The 21,277-nt window shown below is 39.3% G+C and overlaps 2 protein-coding genes across 2 annotated transcripts; both read right to left on the reverse strand.

Moving 5' to 3' along the window:
• Positions 1-12,983, reverse strand: nus1 (NUS1 dehydrodolichyl diphosphate synthase subunit). Its single transcript, XM_033649294.2, has 5 exons — positions 12,446-12,983; positions 10,355-10,486; positions 2,994-3,146; positions 787-886; positions 1-518 (listed from the first exon to the last, which is right to left on the reverse strand). Exons 1-5 carry the CDS (start codon positions 12,843-12,845, stop codon positions 428-430), a joined length of 876 nt encoding a protein of 291 aa, XP_033505185.1. The 5' UTR covers positions 12,846-12,983; the 3' UTR covers positions 1-427.
• Positions 12,984-16,517: 3,534 nt separating this feature from the next.
• LOC117270281 (stefin-C-like) lies at positions 16,518-17,474 on the reverse strand. The gene is made up of 3 exons (XM_078173543.1): positions 17,304-17,474; positions 17,097-17,201; positions 16,518-16,862 (listed from the first exon to the last, which is right to left on the reverse strand). The coding sequence occupies exons 1-3, from the start codon at positions 17,385-17,387 to the stop codon at positions 16,725-16,727; spliced, it is 327 nt and encodes a 108-aa protein (XP_078029669.1). The 5' UTR covers positions 17,388-17,474; the 3' UTR covers positions 16,518-16,724.
• Positions 17,475-21,277: the final 3,803 nt, after the last annotated feature.

Here is a 21,277-nt window from a genome sequence, read left to right on the forward strand (position 1 = left end):
TTTCTTCTTTGTTATCTGCTGAGTGAAGGCGAGTCATTTTCTTCAGCAGAAAACAGCAGCTGGAGACTGAATGACAAACAGTGAGCCAGAGGGTTTGAGAGGACAGAACAGGGTTGTCTTCTCATGTCAATGTGTGTCTCTGATGTGCTATTTTCTCTCGGCTCTGAGAGCATGTTCCAGAAGTCCTGGAATGTGAGTTTATTATAAGACAAGAGCTGGTGGCAGGAAGTGAGCTGGCTGGCTTTGTCTCCTGGTTCTCTCGCCTTTCAGCTGTCTTAGTCTGTTAGAGATCCAGGAGATGGACAGAGTTGGGGAGAGAAGAGGGACACAGCGAAGCATGGAGGGGTCACCACCTGTCCAAACTCTCCTCTGACTCTGTGAACCCCACTCTTCTTCCTGTCTGAAGAGCCTGACACTGGCCTGCGTATCACTGACCAAGCCGCTGCTGACAGGCACCGTACCGCTGTAGGACACCCAACAGGTCCTCGTAGGAGACGTTTCTGTGGGAGGGCAGTGAGCTGAGGACACAGAACAGGGCACACACTTTAACACAGGAAGTATCTGTACACAAGTGAAGGCACCCAGAGAGAAAAACACAACAGCACTGAAAGTTGAACAGTGCCATCTACTGCTCATGTTCAAGGTTTAATTTTGGCTTTTTTATAATATCAAATACTGTGTATGCAAAATCAAGTAAGCCCAATTGAGAATTCTTAGTGTGTGCATCATTGATGTATTCAAGTGGCACATCCAAACACGCAGACCCAAAGACAGACAGTAGCTTACATGAATTCAGTGAGTCTGATGTGCCAGGGGAGGAAGCCCAGTGTGCTGTCCACTGGACCAAACTTCACCACCAGCTCAGGGTCTGGGATGTTCTTAGACTCTGAAACAAGCACAAAGACAGGCAGCATGTCATCAACACAACTGATTTATCCATATGGACTCTTTAAAGGAGCACTTCACCTCCCAGATGATTATTTGTATACTAGTTGCTCCCCCTGTGTTCCGTTGACTTTGTGAAGAAAATGTTGTTTTTCTCATATGCCTCCATGGTGAATGAAGAATCCAGAAAGGGACATATTCTTGATGAATTGAAGTCATAAGGGTCCACGTTTAACAACAGCAAAACTACATCAAAACATCTGTTTCCAATCTCTCACACAACTTGTGCAGTGTAATTCAAGTCTCATTTATCCAGTTATATGCTCAGTACTTCACAGACAGCCCTTTCTGACAGGGAATTGAACTAGAGGTGAAACTTATTTATGCTCTCTACAAAGCCAGACTCCATCGACAAAAAAAGTAATTCTACCTCGCTGAACACAGGAGCTGCTGGTTTACCACTGCCTCGATCGGTGCTTTGTTTGTGTTATCAAAAGATTTTGGTGTTTTAGAGGGTATGTTTAGACTCACCAAAGTCACACAGAAACGCATACAAATGACTGAGGCAGCAGGAGACTACCAGCTCTCATATTCAGTAAGGTAAAGTGACTTTGTGTAAATGGAGTCTGGCTTTGAAGAGAGCATAGAAAACTTTCTCTTTTAGTTTAGTTCAATGTCAGAAAGAGCTGTCTGTTTGGAAAGTACTGAGCATACTAATGCATGAATGAGACTTGGATTATACTGCATGGGTTTTGTGAGAGTTTATGAACAGATATTTTGATATAGTTTTCGTGCTGTTAAACATGGACCCCTATGACTCCAATTCAACAAGAATTTTCTCAGTTTTTGGATTCTTTGTTCACCAGAGGCATGTGTGTGTGATAAAAACTCTGAAATCCAGTTCCATCTCCCATTTCAACTGTTTATTAAAATCCCTCTTGCCATAATTGACGCAACTGTGAAATACCTTTTTAATATTCTATAAATGGGGGGAAGGAGGCGGCATGCACTCGATCAATTTTAAGGGTGAAATGACGCACTTAACGAGTCATTTGTTTTATGATAATGCACATAGAGAAAGAGTGGGTTAACAGAGCAAGACGATAACCACCTTCGTAATAACAGTGTCTCTGATAGAGCCTGGCTCTGTCGAACTTGCTTCGTGGTGCTCCCCTCAGATCTCTTAGAGCTATTTGTTTTTTAAACAATTGTGACTAAGACACATATTGAGTTGGACATCTCAGTGTGAAAATCTCCCTGTGAGTAATCTGTGGTGTAATTACATGACCTCAGACCTTGTTTGTCAGATAAATACGTATATGTGTAATATATCGACATGGATGATTTATGCCCACTAAATGAAAGAAACATAAATAATCACTATCAGGAAAACAGAATACTATTAAACACATGTCCTCTTCTGTATGCTGCAAATAAAACCTAGAATATCAGTCACTTCCTGTTAACGAACCCAGCTGTGTGCAGGCTGGTGTGTCACTCAGGCTATACACGTGTGTACGTGATCTAAAGTGTATTTCAATGTTCATGTTTATGTGCTTCCGTTTCCGGTGTTGGGCTCTGCGTGCTGCCAAAACGCAGGTGACCTACACTCATTACCGCTCCTGAACACATCCTGCGTAGGCACAGGCATAGCTGCTGATGCGGCTCTGCTAACGCGCTGCTCACGCTACGCCTCCTGTGTAGATCCGGTGTAAAAATAAAGCATAATGTCGCAGCTGTGACTGGGGCAGCTGATTTGCTCTGTTCCCTGTTGGTTCACTAAACCAGGTGGGAAGCTACAGTGCAGCTTTGTGTTCCCCCCTGAGGTGTTATCAAGATGTTCACCAGCATACGATCATGGGGATGTAATTAGTTTTGTGTGTAGGTTGTGGCAGTAAGGCCTGCTTAATGCTGCACTGTTTTGATATCAAAGATTTATTAGAAAATATAAAGCTGAGACATGTTTGACACACTGCATCCAAAACACAAGAGACATTCAATGTGAGAGACACAAGCCCACCAGACAAATGAAAGTATATAAAGACAAAAAGTGTGTTTTGATATGATTAAAGGCTTGGGGACTTTCATACACAGTCATGACGTGGTACCTCTGAGCAGTATGTCCAGCATGGAGACGCTGATGTCTTTGGAGTTCCTCTCTTTGTTCTCCACAGAGCGACAGAGCTGCTGCGCTGCCTGGACGATGCTCTGCTTCCCGTCCTCTGGAGACAACACCTTCACTGTGGGCCTACAGGACACCACTGACAGACACACAAACGCCAAACATGATTAGCTTCCACTGCCGATCATTAGCATTTGAGCATAATGAAAAATTCCTGGTCCTGCATCTTTAAAGCGAGACTGACGGTCACTGATCCTGCAGTTCAGTCCCTGCCTGTGGGTCACAGCCAGTGTTGGGGAAGCTACGTTGAAAGCATAGCCCTGCAAGCTACAACTTACTTCACACCGGAAGAAGCTGAACTATAGCAAAATTAACCTCGGGAGAAATGTAGTTTGGTTGACTAAGCTTACTACTTTTATTTGCATTTTAAATAAAATGATCATATTGACAATATACTTGTGATATGAACTTAAAACATAAAGTACAGTACAAAAAGTTATATGCCAACAAAAAATGCTACTCAATGCAAGTACCTACTTGTTCACCAGTCAAACATAAACCAAACAAATAAAATACCCCATAATTCATGTGACAGTGTAGGAATGTCAGCTTTGGTTTTGGAAGAGGGATCCCTCCTCAGTTGCTCTTCATGAGGTTTCGACCATTTTTTACCCTGTTAAAGGGTTTTTTGGAGAGTTTTTCCTTATCCGCTGTGAGGGTCCAAGGACAGAGGGATGTCGTATGCTGTAAAGCCCTCTGAGGCAAACTGTGATTTGTGATACTGGGCTTAATAAATAAAATTGATGGAGAATTAATGGCAAAAAACCTTTAAAAACAAGCGAGATATATTCCAGTCTCTTCTGATTTTTGTAAGAATCTGTGTCAAACAGAAGAAAGGGTAGAAATATTTTAGTAATTTTACAAGAAGTTATAAAAAACTGTTTCACATCTAAAAAGGTGGTAAATCTCCAGGATTGGATGGCCAACCAGAACAATGTGAATTTTATCATGAGACGGTAGTGGAAAAGGATTTAAAACCAAGTGAGGAGTCACTGATAATAAAAAACACAAGGACCCTGGATCCAGGTAATTATACAACTAGAGGTAGAGCATGGATACTCAATTTGCCATGGCCGGCGGACACTATTGCAAAATTTCAGGAGGCCAGGGGCCAATTAATAATCAAACATAAATGAATTGCCTGTTTTCAACCTTTTAAGGTTTGCTGACCTCAGTCATCTTTGCCAAACGGCAACTCCAGTTGCAGCAGCCCCACACAGATCAGGTGTACGCAGAGGCGTGTTGAGGATTTGAGAACATTCAGGGGTAAGCCCAGACCTCTGTTGGAGTATCTGGGAGATCCTCCGCTGGCACTTTATTTTTAAATTTAAAAAGCTATATTTCAATGCTTTTCATGCACTCTGGCACCTTATATAAATCTAAAGTACAAAAAATCCCACTGTGAATCAGTTTATTTTCATTGCGAGTTAGAAAATGATCGGTGGACCACACAGCACCCACAACACGATTCAGCCCGCAGTTCGTAAAATGAATGAGTGGGTTAAAGTAATGCGGATGAGAAAATTATATCTCAAACTCTGGCAACAATATTAGAAAGGCTTACACCAAATATAATACATGTTTACCAGGCAGGATTTGTAAAAGAGAGGAGCTGCTCTGATAATATTAGACAAACTCTCCACTTACTGTGGATGAGTAGAGATTCTAACCACCCTGTCAATGTTCTCAGGGTGAAAGTTTCTGGTGGAATATGCCCTCCACAGGTTCAGCTCCAGGGCCAGGATTTTTTAATTGGATCTGTATATTATATAATAGCCCAAAGGCTTCAATACAGACAAACTGAATTACTTCAGTATTTTTCTTACCCATTTTGCTATCTAGATCAACCAAACAAGGGAGCCCATTATCTCCTCTATTACGTTTTATAGCATCAGAGCTGTAAGCAATAGTCATTAGGGCAGACAGAGAAATTCAAGGAGTGATGAGTGGGGAGGTTCAACATAAGTTTGGCATTTTAGTGTGAAATAGAAACCTGTGGATGGGGGGGTTCTGTGAGCTAGCTGGCAGGTTCAGTTTCTGTCTTTTGTGTCCTGGAAGAATATCCCACAAAACTAGTCCAAGACCTGTCCTGGTATTCATCCAACAGAACAACAGTGGACAGGATGAATTGTGAAATAACTGAGTCTGTAGGTTGTGAACACAACCTGCCATGTTTTCTATCACGTTCTCCTCATTCTACAGTCTTCACTTGGAGGAGAACGATCTGACATGTCATGGCGCGAAGTGATGTGGGACGACATGATGTGGCGTGATGTGACAGTAGAGGCATTATGTCAAATCAGTTTATTGCACGTGCACTTTGCTCTGTAAATGTTGTGGCAATAATATATGACTGTGTGTAATGAAAATGACCCACTACCTGCTTGTGCAACGGCAGACACTTTAGCTTCATATGCTCACAAAACCTTTAGAAGGAATGAGGCAATGAATGCTTGTGAAACAGAATCCAGCCCTGGAGTGAAGTGGGACTCAGCTTTCTATAATAGCATTCTGCCAGTTAGCTAGTAAGATTACCATTGTCTTATATATTTTGTTTTATGTACAGTGAGCAAGCAAAGGACAAGGAGGTGAAGCTTTGAACGCTGTCTTTTTATATATATATATATATATATATATATATATATATATATATATATATATATATTTTTTTTTTTTTTTTAAATTAAACACAAAACAACCACAGCAACAAAATACCGGGACAAGACACAAACAAATCTAAAGATATAGAACACATAGCACACAGTTTACAGAACCAAGGCCTTAAAACAACAAAACATACATCTTCACAGAAACACGCAAAAAACAGAGACCACCATCAACAGGTGAAACAGCAGCCTAAAGACTTAATGATCAAAAAGAGAACAAAGATAAATTGGCTTCCTGTTGTAGTTTTTAAGGAGATTAGATTTCAAGAAGGAAAATAATAATAATAATAATAATAATAATAATAATAATAAATAGATAAATAGCAAAAAAAGAATAGCATAAATTTCACCTTTACTATTTGAAAGGTCATTTACAAATAATAAACCCACTGTAAACATTGATTCAATAAAAAAGGACATATTGTTAATCATAATATTACTGTTGTACCATAACAATTGACTTCGAATTTCATGAGATAATTCTGGTTGATGGTATTGGTGTTGAAGCCAACTGACTATAACTTCTTCCAAGAAACCTGATAAATAAGGAAAAGCTTTTCTCTTCAACAGAGCAAATTGAGAGGCAGTTAACTGAAAGTAAGGATAAAGTTGTTTATGAAAAAGAGGATGAAAGGTTGTTAATAGCTTTGCTGAAAACCATTGGGGATTTGAGTTAAATTTGGGCACAAGGGATGCCTCCAATGCAAAGTTAAGTGCTCTGAGGCTCAATAGATTAAGCCCACCATGGCTGTAATCGTTATATAAGTAACCACGCTTTATTTTGTCTGGCTTGCCGCTCCATAAAAAAACAAAAACCATTCTTTCATATTTTTTAAAAAGATCCTCCTTTGGTGATGGTAATGCCATAAAGATGTAAACAAACTGAGGGATCACTAAAGAATTTAGCACTATTATTTTCCCATAAACAGTCAGACTAGCCATTCGCCAGGCTTTTAATAATCTGTCGCTTTTAAGAAGCTTTTTTTCAAAGTTTTCTTTTGTTATATGTTCCATATTTCTAGGCACATGTATACCTAGGACATCTATAGGACCATCAGACCATTTAACTGGTAGGTCACAACAAAACTCAAAGTTGGAGCCTCTTAAGGACCCTATACGCAGTAATGTACATTTTTCATAATTGGGCTTCAAACCAGAAATACTAGAAAAAATCATTTAACTCATTGACTAGTGCAGTAAAAGTTGTTATATTTGGTTGTATTTGAAAATTTACATCATCCGCATACATTGAAACTTTTGATTCTAAAGTAAATATTCTCAAACCTTCAATTTCACTATTTGCTCTCACTTTTTGGGCTAAAATTTCTATAGCTAGAATAAATAAGTACGCCGAAATCGGACAACCCTGTTTCAGTCCTCTGTGTAACTTAATTGTTTCTGAAAAAAATCCGTTATTTAGGACTTTATAGTTAGAATTACTATAAATTACTTTAATCCAGTTAATCAAAGAGGGTCCAAAATTAAAATATTCTAAACATTTATAAATGAAATCCAAACGTACTTTATCAAAAGCTTTCTCAAAATCGACAGAAAAAAAAATCAAGGCAGCAATGTTTTTCTGGTCATAATATTCAATTACTTCAATTACTTGTCTAATATTATCGGTAATAGATCTACCTTGCAGGAATCCACATTGATCTGGGTGTATGATATTTGGTAATACTCTTTTTAATCTATTTGCAAGGCATTTGGCCAATATTTTTGCATCATTACATTGCAAAGTTATTGGCCTCCAATTCTGCAATATAGTTGGATCCTTGTACTGTCCATTTGGATCCTGTTTTAACAGCAAGGAAATTAACCCTTGCTGTTGAGTTTCTGACAGCTTTTTCATGCTGTATGACCAGTTGAAAGTATTAAGCAGAGGTATTTTAATGGAATCATAAAAATATATTTTTGCTGCATATTTAAAAAATATTTAGTTGATCTCTCTCCTTTTTCAACCCATTCTATTCTATTACCCAGGTAAGTTATATTAGCTTTCTCTGTATATAATCGTTCTAGCTCCTTTGTCTTGTGTTCCAGATTGACCTTTAGTTGGCCTACTTCTAACTCATTTATATTATTATCAATTTGTTGTGTTAATGCTTCTATTTCAGCTATCAATGCTTTTTCCTTCTCCAATTGATTTTTGGCTTTTCTAGAACTGAACTGTATACAGTGACCCCTTAGCGCGCATTTAAAAGCATCCCATATAACCAAAGGGTCAGCAGTGCCATTATTTATTTGAAAAAAATCATTTATAAATCCGTTTGTTTTTTCTATAAAATCCTTATCTTTCAGCAACTGCTGATTCAGCTTCCAATATCCGGGTCCTCTGTGAGATGTTGTTGTACAGACAGTCAAAGATATAAAATGGTGATCAGACTTAAATCTCTCTTTAATTTCAACTTTCTTAATTAATGGTACCAAAGAAAAAGAGGTTAAAAAATAATCTATTCTGCTTGCCTGATTTCCTCGTCTCCATGTATATCTTATTTGTTTAGAATTCTGCAGCCTCCATATATCTATTAAATCCAATGAGGACATAATATCGGAAATAGCATTAAATGATTTGGCATGGTAATTCTTATTTTGTGCGCCTTTTCGATCTAAAACAGTATTATAGTCACCAACCATTATCAGCCTCTTATCGTGTAGCTCTTTTTCTTGTAATATATTAATAATGTTTTCAAAAAAAAATGCATCATCCGAGTTGGGTGCATACAAATTTATCAAAACAAAATCTATACTATCTACCAAAATATGCTGTATAATATATCTCCCTGTGTGATGTGCTACTGTTTCTTTGACCATAATATTCCCTTTCTTTTTATACATTGTCATCACACCTCTAGAACTGGAGCACCCATGAGAAAAGTAAATCTCACCCCCCCATTCTCCTTTCCACTTAATCTCATCTAATTGAGTAGAATTGGTCTCTTGTAAACAAAATATATCATAATTTTTATCCGCAAGCCACATGAAGACATCACCTCTTTTCTTTTTTTCAGCCAATCCGTTACAAATAAAAATTGATATCAATAACTCAGACATAATGATATGTTAATTAACAATTTCCATTCCGGGTTTTTGGGAGTGAGACCCCTAAAGGGAGCAGCCGAAAGAAGAAGATGTACAATAGAGTTGGGTTGATTTTTGGTTTTGCTGGTCCATTCCAGTAAACGAGCTTAACCCAGTTTGATATTGTGCAGACCAACTTAATTTTTTTTTTTTTTAAATTTTATATACTTTATTAATCCCCCTGAGGGGAAATTCAATTTTTCACTCTTGCTCTCATTAACACACAGGTCCGAAAGACACACACATGCAGAAACAGGACCTATACATGCACAAAGTGGAGAGCAGTTGGGGGGATTTGGTGCCTTGCTGAAGGGCACCTCGGCAGTGCCCGGGAGGTGAACTGGCACCTCTCCAGCTACCAGTCCACGCTCCATATTTGGTCCGGACGAGGACTCGACAGGCGACCCTCCGGTTCCCAACCCAAGTCCCTATGGACTGAGCTACTGCATTTGTCACTATGACACACGTTCTGACAAATTAAAAAGTAGCCTATATCAGCAACTTGTGCTGACAGCATCACAGCACTAAATCCAAATTGCATTAATAATAAGCAACATGACAACGTGATTAAGAGAATATCATGATTGTTTACAGACTGGCAGGGCCACTAGTGTCTGACAGTCTGAGCACAATTTACTGAGCCAAGGTCGGCAACATGAAGCAGATTAAAGTTCAGTAAAAGTGGGAGGGGGAAGAGTGGCACCCTTTGTGTTTGTTTAATGGAAAGTTCATGTGTTTTTTTTGAGGTGACGTGAGGAGACAGATTTAGTCTTAGAGGAATAGAAAACTAAAACAAAGCAGTATGGCGACATTTTGGATTTAAAGAAGACAAAAGTGTTGAGCCACTCATTAGCACTCTGTCAGCATCTAGTGTATGTTAGCTTGTGGTTCCACTATGCCAGCTATTCCTCCCCCCCCCCCTTCTGTGTGCCTTTTATACAGAATGGCGAGGCAGAATAACGGCACAATATTCCCATCTTAAACACGCTATGTAAAAGCGGCTTCGGCCTCAAAGATTTTTTCACCGCCTCAACCCTAATCTAGAATTAAACTAGCTGAACTGACTTTGTGAAGTCTGAAACCCGCTCAGTGCTGCTTGCAACTTTAATGTTGGGTCATTATAACTGCTTGCTTCTGTTGACCATAAAAAGTTTGAACCTTCAGTCCCTACTTGCAACTACATTTTTGCATTTTGTTGCCAAGTTATTTTAAATACAAGGATGCATGGCTCAACATCATGATCATCTTTCATCTATCCGCTCCACTGTTATTTACCCTGTTGGCAGTCTTTTGTCATGCATATTGGTAAAAAGCTGATTAGAAACCAGCTTAAGTGTACACATGATAGTGAACTGGGGTTCTCAAGGAAAAATCTAGGTTTCCTTAATCCCCCACCCAGATTAAAGAAACCAGGTGTCTCCTTTACATGAACTTTAAAAATCAGTTTAGTGGTGAAAGCTGACTGTAACCTGATTATACTCAAGTGAATGTAAACACACTGACTGAAACAGTAGAGCCAGTGGTGTTAAGAACATACCGTGGTGCTGGTGCTTGTCACTGCCGTTGCTGAGGAACTCCACGTTGTATTTGGATCCGTCTACACCCAGCAGGTCCTGCTGTTGCCTTACTATCTCTTCCAGAAGACGGGAGTTGTTCTTCCGAAAAATACCTGAGTGAGAAGGCAGGAGAGGATGATAAATACATCGTTCAATCCAGAATAAAATGAAAAAGACATTTTTTATTTATTTTGCTGAGATGCTGGAGGTGAAAGCAGCAGAGGATGAAACACTGCTGCTCTGACCAGCTGTGGTTAGACACATAGGCACAGTTCCCACAAAAGTATGGAAGTGCTAAATTAAATGATCAGGTGTCCTGTTTATCCACAATCAGAAAGAACAGCTCTAACATGCACCACCGACTCAAAGTCTAAAGTACTTGTCCATATCACGTATTTAAAGATGATTCCCCTCAGACAGATGCATCAGTTTTAAAAGAGAAGACAGGAACAGGGCAATATTACAGGGGAGAGTCTTTCACTTCATTCATAGGGGTGAGCATGCAGAAAAGAGAATATATTATGAAAAACAGGCTTGGGTGGCATCAAGGTATTACAGTATACCATGGTATTTAGTAATCTCTAAGGTGTAGTTTTCAATACCACCAAAAATACAGACGCTTCTCACTCTATTAAACTGACATGGAGATGGATTCTCTATCTGGGTATTGTAGTGCATGGCACACACCATTTAAGGTCAGCGTCTACTGGTAAAACAGATAACTGAGCTGAGAAATATGGTGACTGCAAGTGGTGGGGATAACGTTAGAGGACTAGTAAAAAAGAAAAATGCCGTATAGATCTCATAGCTAATTAATTAAATATGACTATAAATGGAATAATGAAAAATAATGCCACATTTAACTTTATCTTGAGTTGACTTCTTCCAAATACAAAAGCAGTTTACCAGCCACATGATTTTTATTTAACTGCCAGTCTGCCACGACAACTTGCACATCATCTCGCTTTGGGCCACCAATGTGTCATATCTGCCGTGGCAACAAGTGTCATCCAGTGAGAATCTATGAGGGAAGGATGCTTATTTCCTATGCCTGCATGATCCTGTGGGCCATAAGTATTTGAACCCAGCAAGACTTGTCTAAGTTGGCTAAATGCATATTAGACACACAGTACTGTAGGCTATGTCATACATGTTACAATGACTTCTATCACCAGCAGCTCAGCTTTATAATATCATCATATTCCATATACCCTGAAGAAATGTCAGGAAGGTATGAGAAATATAGACACTACCCAAGCCTTGTAGATATTTAAAGTATAAAGTGATAAAGCAGGGGTTTGCATGTCCAATTTGCATTTCTGTTTAAGCCCAGCTAATGGATATCACAGCTTGTGTTTTAAACTGGGATCGTGTCCCGGCACCATCTGAACTATGAGTCTCTGGAAGAGGCTGGCACAAGTCAGACTGTGTGTCTCAGGAAAATAATTTAGATCCAAATAATATCAGATTTCAACAAGCTAGGCCCAGTAATTAAGTCACATTTCCGTTTCTCACAAAATGAGCAGTGTCTGCTTAACTTTACAGCTGAGGAACATAATGTGGAACAAACTAATATAACCCTGTGCAGTCACATGACGTTACTGAAATAAGACGGGGGAGGGAAGGATCATTTCTTACTGTATACAGCTGTTAAACATTATGAAAGTCACACAAAGTTATCATATCAAACTAATCAAAAACAATGGGGCGGATGAAAACCTTGAGATAAGAAAATAAGTGTAGTTTAAACAGGATATCATAGGACTTTTCTCTGTGCACCTGAGCCATCTGGATTATATTAGAGTTTTGCACACTGTTGCATTTTAAGACACTTTCATAGCGTTGAATTTACTTTAATACACATCAATAAGACATTAGGACAGTCTGTCCCTGTCAGCTGCTGCATGCTGTACAATCTGGAGGATGAACTTTGAATGTGAGGAATGGAGAGTACGAAAATAATGTAACTTAGCAGCATTTTTATAGAAAGGTTAATTAAAATGGGAGTCTTTATTCGGCCAGCAGAGACACCGAAAAGAGGTGGATGGAAAAGGTGAAGCGTAAACGTTTACCGTGGTTATCATAGACGCTGACATATGATATACCGACAGCCATACACCACACCACCAGGTTTGCTATGTCCGTATAGCTCGGCTCTTCTTCCGCTACCAACAGGCCGATGTGAACCGGCAGCTTCTCCAGAGACCTGCCGTCAGACAGCCACCGGGAGCGGCGACTAGCAGTGCGGTTTCCAGTTACCGGGTTAGCATTAGCATCGGGGTTCTGATTCAACTTCTTCTGGTGGTCCGGGAACCCAGCCAAGGCTACCGGCAGCAGCAGAGCGGCCATCGCCCTCTCCCACAGCCGACCCTTCCAGCTCCGAAGCCGGACACGGAGCCAGGAGACGAGCGCTCTGTTGATGTGGACCAGAACTAGCAGGAACCGCCATAACAAGCCGTACAGCAGCGCCATTGGTGTCCTTATTCCTTGTCGGTAGGGTCTTAAAGGGCAATAGTCAGAATTAGCAGTGCAGGCGCTTTACTCCTCGGTATTATCTGCCTGCTAAACCTGTTTCATCGTTGCCTGAAGCCCTGTCAGCCAGCCGCCATCTTCCTTTCTTGTTGGCAACCCCTGACCTGTGAACCCATATATGTGAACCCTGACCGTCATACACGGAGCCCGCTGATTGGACGAAGGAAGAGTGACGTGCTACTACAGCCGACTGAACAAGACATCAAGCCAGGCCAATAAACACGTAGCTTACTGTCCCTATGGGTTCCCTTCAGTTTTTAAAGAACTGTCATTCTACAAAAATTAGCATTATTAGCTCTAAGCATATTTTTTTATATATTTATATAATATTTATATTATGAATAAACACACATCAGAAACATCTTAAACTAAAAACAAAAAAGTATTCTTTTAAAATTTTACATAGTAGTTACCCAGCTAAGGAAGTGTTGTAGAGATTTAAGCTAAATATAGATTATACATATGCTTTCTGTAATTCAAATAGACAATATTTCATTTGTTCTTTCACTGTGAGCATTCAAGTTCATCTTGTACAGATATGCAGACTTTATAAATAGGAAAATGGACACTAATATACAGTTCATGTACCGTAAAACTTCATTTATTAGCCCAGGGTATTGTTTGCTTAAATCACTGAAATCAATATTTGGGACAGGCCTTTAAATTCTTTCACATAATACTGTTGCTCAGCAAAGATGGACAATACAAACGAATCATTTATTTAAACCAGTATGAATATTACAAATGTAAAAACTAGGCTTCAGATAACATATTAATATGAATCAAATATAAATCATTTGATCTAGCTCAGACAGACAGCGGATCAGAGAGAGAGAGTGAGTTATTGTACTCAAGGATTACAGCGCCTGGCATACTGACACAACACCATTTTATCCTGTTAAAACAAAACTCACAACTTGGATTAATTTTCATGAAAAACCCTTTTGATTGTTTTGATCTGAGGACCCTTACGGACTAAAGTAATATGAATAACTTATGGGGTAATTGAGGAATGGATGCATAATCAGAGGTAGCCAAAACATACTTTTATACATCTGAAGAACTTTAATAAAAAATGAACTTCTTGGCAACCAGACCAGGGGTCTGTTTGAGACAGGCGTTTATTTGTCAAAATGTGTAGCCACACCAGGCTAGTAAAAGGGACTAAGCTTTTAACTGAAGTTTTATGGTATTTGATGTGATGTTTTATTTTGTGTTCTATGGGATGGATAGCAATATCACCTACAGTATATTATTCAGCTTCTGATCATTCTTGGTGCATTTCATATCCACAAACTGAATAAGTCCTGTTTTAATGGGTTTATTGTTGAACTCAAACAGCATGGTGCCTTGCTAGAGGATGTTAAGAACAAAAAAGCTACAGAGACTTTAAGTATTTTAAAGGAAGTACATTTTCTTAGAACTCTGAAAGGACTTAATAGGAATAAACTTTTAATACCTCTGTCATGATGTTGTTTTCTTGTATGACAATTGTTGCAGCCTATACCTCTTTGTTATAAATAAAGTGTTTTAAAATTTTTAAAAAAACATAATGTGTTACATTTTATGTGGTCATTAAAGTGGAAAACCATCTCAGTTAAGAATTTCAATATTTTATTTCCATGGCCAAGGAAAGTTTAATCAATTTATATTTATGAACATGACTTACTCTCTCTCAAAGGCAGAAACCAAAGAAGCAGGCTAAGTCTCAAACCTTTGTGGACAATCTCAATCTTAAGACCTATTTCTGTTCAAATGCTGATCTAATGACGTTCAAATTCTGTGAAGCTTTACTTTACTCTGTATCTATTAATTTCAGATTATTTGATCCGGAACAAGTTGAGAGAAGCTAGTTTGTGAGGGAGAAAGACAGTGCAGCAGCTCACTCGTTCACTTCAAAGAGCCTGTCAGGCTTGTTGTTTATAAAGGGCGTTGCTATGGCTACACCAAACTTTATATCTGCGGAGTCTATTCTGGGTCCATGTTACAATATCCAGATCACGTGATGCGATAAATCAGCAATGCGATTCGTCGTTGAACCCACTAACAACAGCTCAACGCTAAATGACTTATTGATTTTACCATGGGTGAAAGTTCTGTGCATGAACAGACTTTCTTCTTACAGTCACAGCAAGCTAGGGACTGACAGGCAGCTGCAGATGATGGAGAGATGAACAGTGCACACACTACACTGCACGAACTGTGTCTGAAAGTTGTGTGTGTGTGAGAGAGAAAACCCATTTCATATTCCAATACTGACTCCTAATATGTTCATCACTTTAATGTGTCTGCTGGTAAAGGTGGAGCTCACTGTAATGACTTTATATAGTGGTGAGTAGTTTAATCTATAATAATACATCATCATTTATTAGTTGATTACATGTTGTATTAATAATCTCATTCTTCAAAGCAACTAAAGCTGTCAAATAAATGCAGTGGAGTAAAAAGTGCAATACTTGCCTCTGAAAGAGGAGTAGAAGTACCTCAAGATTGTACTTAAGCACAGTATTTGAGTAATTGTACTAAGTTACATTCCCCCATTTTTAACATAAATTAAACTCTTGTCAATTAATGTTTGACAATAGCAGTTGCAATTCTGTTTCTACCTAAAACTCATACTAATTACTAACAGCTACTAATGTTTTTACATCATAATTAATCTGGAAAGTAGCCTCAATGAAATGTTTAAGGTACGCATTTCAATGTTTTTCATGATTTAGAGCTTGTATATATAAAAAGAAAAATCCAGGGAAGGATCCCTCTGACAGAGGTCTGGGCTAGGCCTTGGATGTCTTCAAACCCCCCAAAAATGCCCCTTTAGCTTTAGATAAAAAAAATAAAACTGTGCACATTATAGCTTACAGTTGTAAAAAGTAAAATAAAAACGGTCACATTAACTCATATTAACAGTAATCTTTGGTGACCAACCAACATCTCTTACTGCCCTCCATTCAAAGCAGTCTAGAACCTGCATACAGTGTTCCTGCAAAGATTCATAGAAGGATTCTTGAAAGGCAGACAGGTAGAGCTGGATGAATGTCACGTTTTCACCACAAGAGGTCAATGAAGTCTGTCTGCTGGCCTCCTCCCCAACCGGAGCAGAGGAGTGGATACACTCAGACACACCATTCAAAGACTCGTCACTTGGTGACAGCAAAAGCCACTGCATGTTAGAGTCAGGGGGGCATGTGTACCTCCCGTAATACTTTTATAAATAGCTTGAGTCTTCGTGGAAAGAATATAAGGATTTTGAGTACCTGCATTTTTCACCTTGATGTTTTGATGTTAAATAATAGTGAGGTGCTGCTGACAAATAGTTTTGGGATGTATTTGTGAGGATGATCTATCATGCTGCCCTTTAGACCCTTAATGTTTGTTTTTGCCTTATTCAGTAAAGTTAGACAGGACTTGGTGTCAGTGTGTGATGTCACCATATTTCATACATACTTATGAGATTATATAGTCCTCCTCCAGAGCACCCATCAAGTAAACTAAAGGGATTTATTCACCTTTTTTAAAAAATATTTCTTCTAGCCAAGACGACATATATTTTAGATATCAGACTTAACAAAAGAAAAGCAAACCCTGTAAATGAACCACAAGAAGCATGTATAGATTTTCAATGATCTGATCTTTATTATGTCTTCAGAAGGTATGGCATTCAACTTGCTGCTTCCCAACACCAAATGTCTTTATCTCTATGTGTTAATGCATTTAAAGTCAGCGTCAGATCATTTCAGAATAAAGAAGCAGAGCATTTTAATATTAGATTGCAGCCTGTAAGACTGTCACTGTTGAAACAGGTTCTGGGATCAGTCTCTAAAAAGGTTCCAGGGGGTCCTCTTTGGTTTTGTTCTGCTGTACACCTTGCAGTGATGGAGGTACACTCTCCGGGTGTCGAATCCCAGTCATACGAGTGACATACAGGTGAATGTAGTCGGTTTCTCCAACTTGAACCTGCAAAAAAAAAAAAAAAAAAAAACAGAAGAAAATTGGACATCCAAAAATATATATTCATCTGGATCTTTTGATGCTGAACAGTGAAGATCTTTACCATCAAGGATGTGTATAACTGCTGTTCACTGTCCTGCCATGAATTCTAAGTGTCATAGGTCCAACTGGATGTCACAGTTAATTCAACATGTATGTTAAACAAAGACACACATCTGAGGCAGTCACAATATTATTTACCTTGATGACAAAGTGTTCTCCTCCACACAGACACTGATTCCTGTATTTCACTGCTTTGTAAACTGCAAAGTTTTGGCCTGTTTGTTTCACCACCTCTCCCTTCACCTGTGTGTTAATGGAATTAAATATGAGGTCAATCCAGACTGAAATGCAAACCAGAGAGTTGTGTGAGGAGGTTATGAAGAATGAAGAGAGACTGAAGCTCACCTTATCACAAAATTCCTGAGTTCCCTCATTGGCATCCTTTGTCTCGCTCCATGCAAATAAGTCCCCTGGCCCACCTGAAGACATGTTGGCGATTGTCTCACGGTCCGTTGAAGTTAACTGAGAAGTCAACTGTCTGCTTCCTCGTTACAGTTTCACCTGTTATCACATATGCTTGTATTTATAAATAGTAACCGCCCCTGAAGAAAACCTGACAGGTAGCTTCACTACATGTTGGGTGGAGCTGAATATGTAACCACAGCCCTCACATGAATTTCTCTCTCATGAATTTCTTTCCAAATTCTAGTTGAGGATTTGTTTTTTTTTTTTTTAAAAAAAGGCTGTTTCAAATCTTATGATTCAGATTTTTATTGTGTCGTCCAGATCTGAAATTCAAATATTATATTATTTTGATGAGTAATATGCTTCGGTTTGCCTTCATTCCTTTTCCTGTCTTTCTTTCTTTCTTTTCTTTTTTGGAACCTTGATTTCCATTTTTTGGGCGGGAAAGACGACTGAGTATTGGTCCTCAAGCAGCATGAGGAGTCATTCACTCAGCTTTAGCTTTGTTTAGAGACGAATCAAACTAAACCATTTTGCACCTTTAAGGGGTGACAGTGGTCTGAAAGAGCCTCCAGTATTTTTTTTTTTCACAAAGTTCAGTCTTTCAACCAATTTATGCTGCTGATTTTAGATTAGTTAACAGACAGAAACAAACTTTTCAAGGCCCCCCTCCAGTTGGGGCCCAGGGTAATCAGTCCCACGTTTCCCCCCTGCTTTCCTTGGAACTGAAATAATGTTGTTGTGATTTGGCAGATTGCTGTGTGGATTACTGCCGTGCATGCTGCATCTTTTTTCTTGGTGTTAACTTTTAATTATAGAGGCCAGTAACATGGTGCTGTGTGTGGTGATCCTGATTTGCCTGTTTTATAAATATTCTGCCAACTTTGTTCAGCTTTGGCTGCAGCAGCACCTGTTCCCTGATATCTGGAGAGTCTCGACTATATTGTCAGATTATTATACTGATGTTATTATGAAAAAAATATCATAAACTCACTGTTGAGTAGCCTCAAAAACCCACAGGTAAACACACAAACCAGTAATTATATAAGGTTATGGAGTTATGATATGAATATTATGAATTACATGCTATATATATAAATCTTTATTTCAGACCTGTAGGTCCATAACACCCACACACAAGGCGGCTGTCAAACGCCATTACTAATATATAGGCTATAACGCCAGTGCTCTCTGAGCCTAGATGTGTACCAATAACTGCTTCTCATAGGGCTGGTTAGAGCCTCTATGATACTGTTCTCAGACACATCAAGGCGAGACATAAAATTGTACATTAATTGTCTTAAAAGAGCCTCAAATGTAGGCACACCAGCAGACATAAACAGTACACTGGCACTATGCCATCTGGGAATGTGAAGCAACAGCCTCATAGCATCATTGTATGCCACTCTGAGCTTCTGCATACTCCTCACACTGTACGAATGCCAGAGATGAGCTGTATACAGAGGTGTGACATAGGCTCTGAACAGTGAACACTTAACATCAACAGAACACATTTTAAATTTCCGCAGCAGCATATTGGCCTGTGCATAAATTTTACAACATTGTCTGTAAATATCTCTGTTGTCTGTCAGATCACCAGTGAGGACATGCCCGAGGTACTTAATTTCCTTGCATATCACGAGAGGATTATCACACAGATGAAAAGTAGGAAAAGATCATTTCCTGTCTTCTTTACCTTTTACGATCATGATGTTACTTTTTTTGCATTATATTTGATGTCAAAATCTTTGCCATATTGTGTGCAAAATTTCAATTATTGTTGCAGTCCAGCACTGTACGGACTATTACCACGTCAGCCGCAGACATGAGATGATTGACAACAGTGTCACCCACAAGACAGCCAGTGTTACACCCATTCAGCTGTTTTGACAGGTCATCCATATAAACATTAAACAAGATAGGGGATAAAAGTCCACCCTGGCGCACCTCATTGCTGACATGGAATGGAGCAGAGATGTTGTTACCCCATTTCACCTGGAACGTCTGGCGGGCATAACACCTCTATCAATCAATTTCATAAATAATTTAGCATGGTTAACTCTATCAAATGCTTTAGATGCATCAATGAAGCATAAGAATACTGAAGAATTCTGGTGTCTGTATTTGGCAACCATTTCCTTTAAAGCATAAATACATAAATCAGTGCTATGTTTTCTTTTAAACCCAAAGTGATTATCCGTAGTGATCACATACATTTCTAGCCTAGTAAAGAGGATTCTTTCCAAGACTTTAGACATAAATAAAGACATATAATGTGGTATTCTATGGTATTCTGTGGTATCAAATTTAGCCTGATATATTTGGGTGAAAAGTTGTGTGGATTTGAATAATGTTTAACAGCACAGCATGAGTTTGTAAGGACAAGCCCACTGGCAGGTCTGTGGTTGAAGAGGTTCATAATAGTGAGTTGTACAGCTTCAGAAAGGCAGTGTAATCTAAAGGTCATAATCAGTCAAGAACCTGGAGTGATGCCAACAGCAGCCTTTTAGCTGGCACAAAATTTGTGTTCTTGTGCAACCTTTTTCTTCACGCATCCTGCCAACTGAAACCATACGCCCAGGCCTGCAGCTGTATCCCACATCAGCTTGCACAATGCTCTGTGCTAAATTCACTTTTTATAAACCGGTCAGACACTTCTCTTTACCGACATTCATGTCAGCACAGCAATTAATCTAATGTCCAAAATGCACTACCGAATCACATCTCACGATCAAGTCAGGTTTCAGAGCACTGACAACATTTGTCTCCTAACACTAACACTTAATCACTCATTACACAACTATAAAAACACTAACAACCTGTAGCATTACAATATCTGTCACTAGTGTCTTGCGACAATATTGTAGGGTTGACTATCAAACAGGCGGCATGGTGATGTGGTGGTTAGCACTGTCGCCTCACAGCAAGAGGGTTCCCGGTTCAATCCCAGGTGTGGGAGCCCTTCTGTGTGGAGTTTGCATGTTCTCCCCGTGTCAGCGTGGGTTGTCTCCAGGTACTCCGGCTTCCTCCCACAGTCCAAAGACATGCAGGTTGGGGATAGGTTAACTGGTGACTCTAAATTGTCCGTAGGTGTGAATGTGAGCATGAATAGTTGTCTGTCTCTATGTGTCAGCCCTGTGATAGTCTGGTGACCTGTCCAGGGTCCTGCTTTCAATCAATCACTACACAATAGACAACAAAATACAGCTATCAGTATGAACCTGTCTACCTTGCAGTAATTTGTGCTATATGCCGGTGCTATTTATTGATACTTATTTATACATAATTATAGTGTATACCAAAGAAAAGGAAAGTGAGCATGTCATAGCATGAACTGTGTTCTTTTTTTGTGACTCTGTGCCGGCGATAGCCATTGCCGAAGGCATTATGTGCTTGGGCGGGCCGTCTGTACGTTCCATTGTTGTGACCAAGTGATGAAATTTTATATCCAAAAGGTCAAAGGTTAACTTCACTGTGACATCATAATGTTTTGTGTGCAGGTTTTCCTGTGTCTTTCAACTGTTGTTGACATGTAAAGGCCCTGACACACCAAGCCAACAGTCGGCCATTGGTCAATGTTAGGCCGTCGGTGAGCATCTGCCAGCCTGGTCGCTGCGGTGTGTCTCGCAATGTTGCCCCTCATCGGCCCCAGTCACCTTTCTTTTTGGCTGATTCAGCATGTTGAATCAGTGACAGCGGGGCCCGTAGGTGAATGACATCACTCTTCCTTGATTTTGAGATGCACCAGCAGTTTCATTAAGCATGTCTCAGCAATTGAGAAACTGTAAAAATGTCATAATTCTGGAGGGACTAATTATTTTCTTTGTTTATTTGTACTTCTGAGCACGAGATGGAGTATTGATTGTTAAAAATTACAGGGCCGCCATAGTCTAGTCAATGTATGGGAAACACTG

The sequence above is a fragment of the Epinephelus lanceolatus genome, chromosome 13, assembly GCF_041903045.1.
Source record: "Epinephelus lanceolatus isolate andai-2023 chromosome 13, ASM4190304v1, whole genome shotgun sequence".
Lineage (NCBI taxonomy): Eukaryota > Metazoa > Chordata > Actinopteri > Perciformes > Serranidae > Epinephelus > Epinephelus lanceolatus.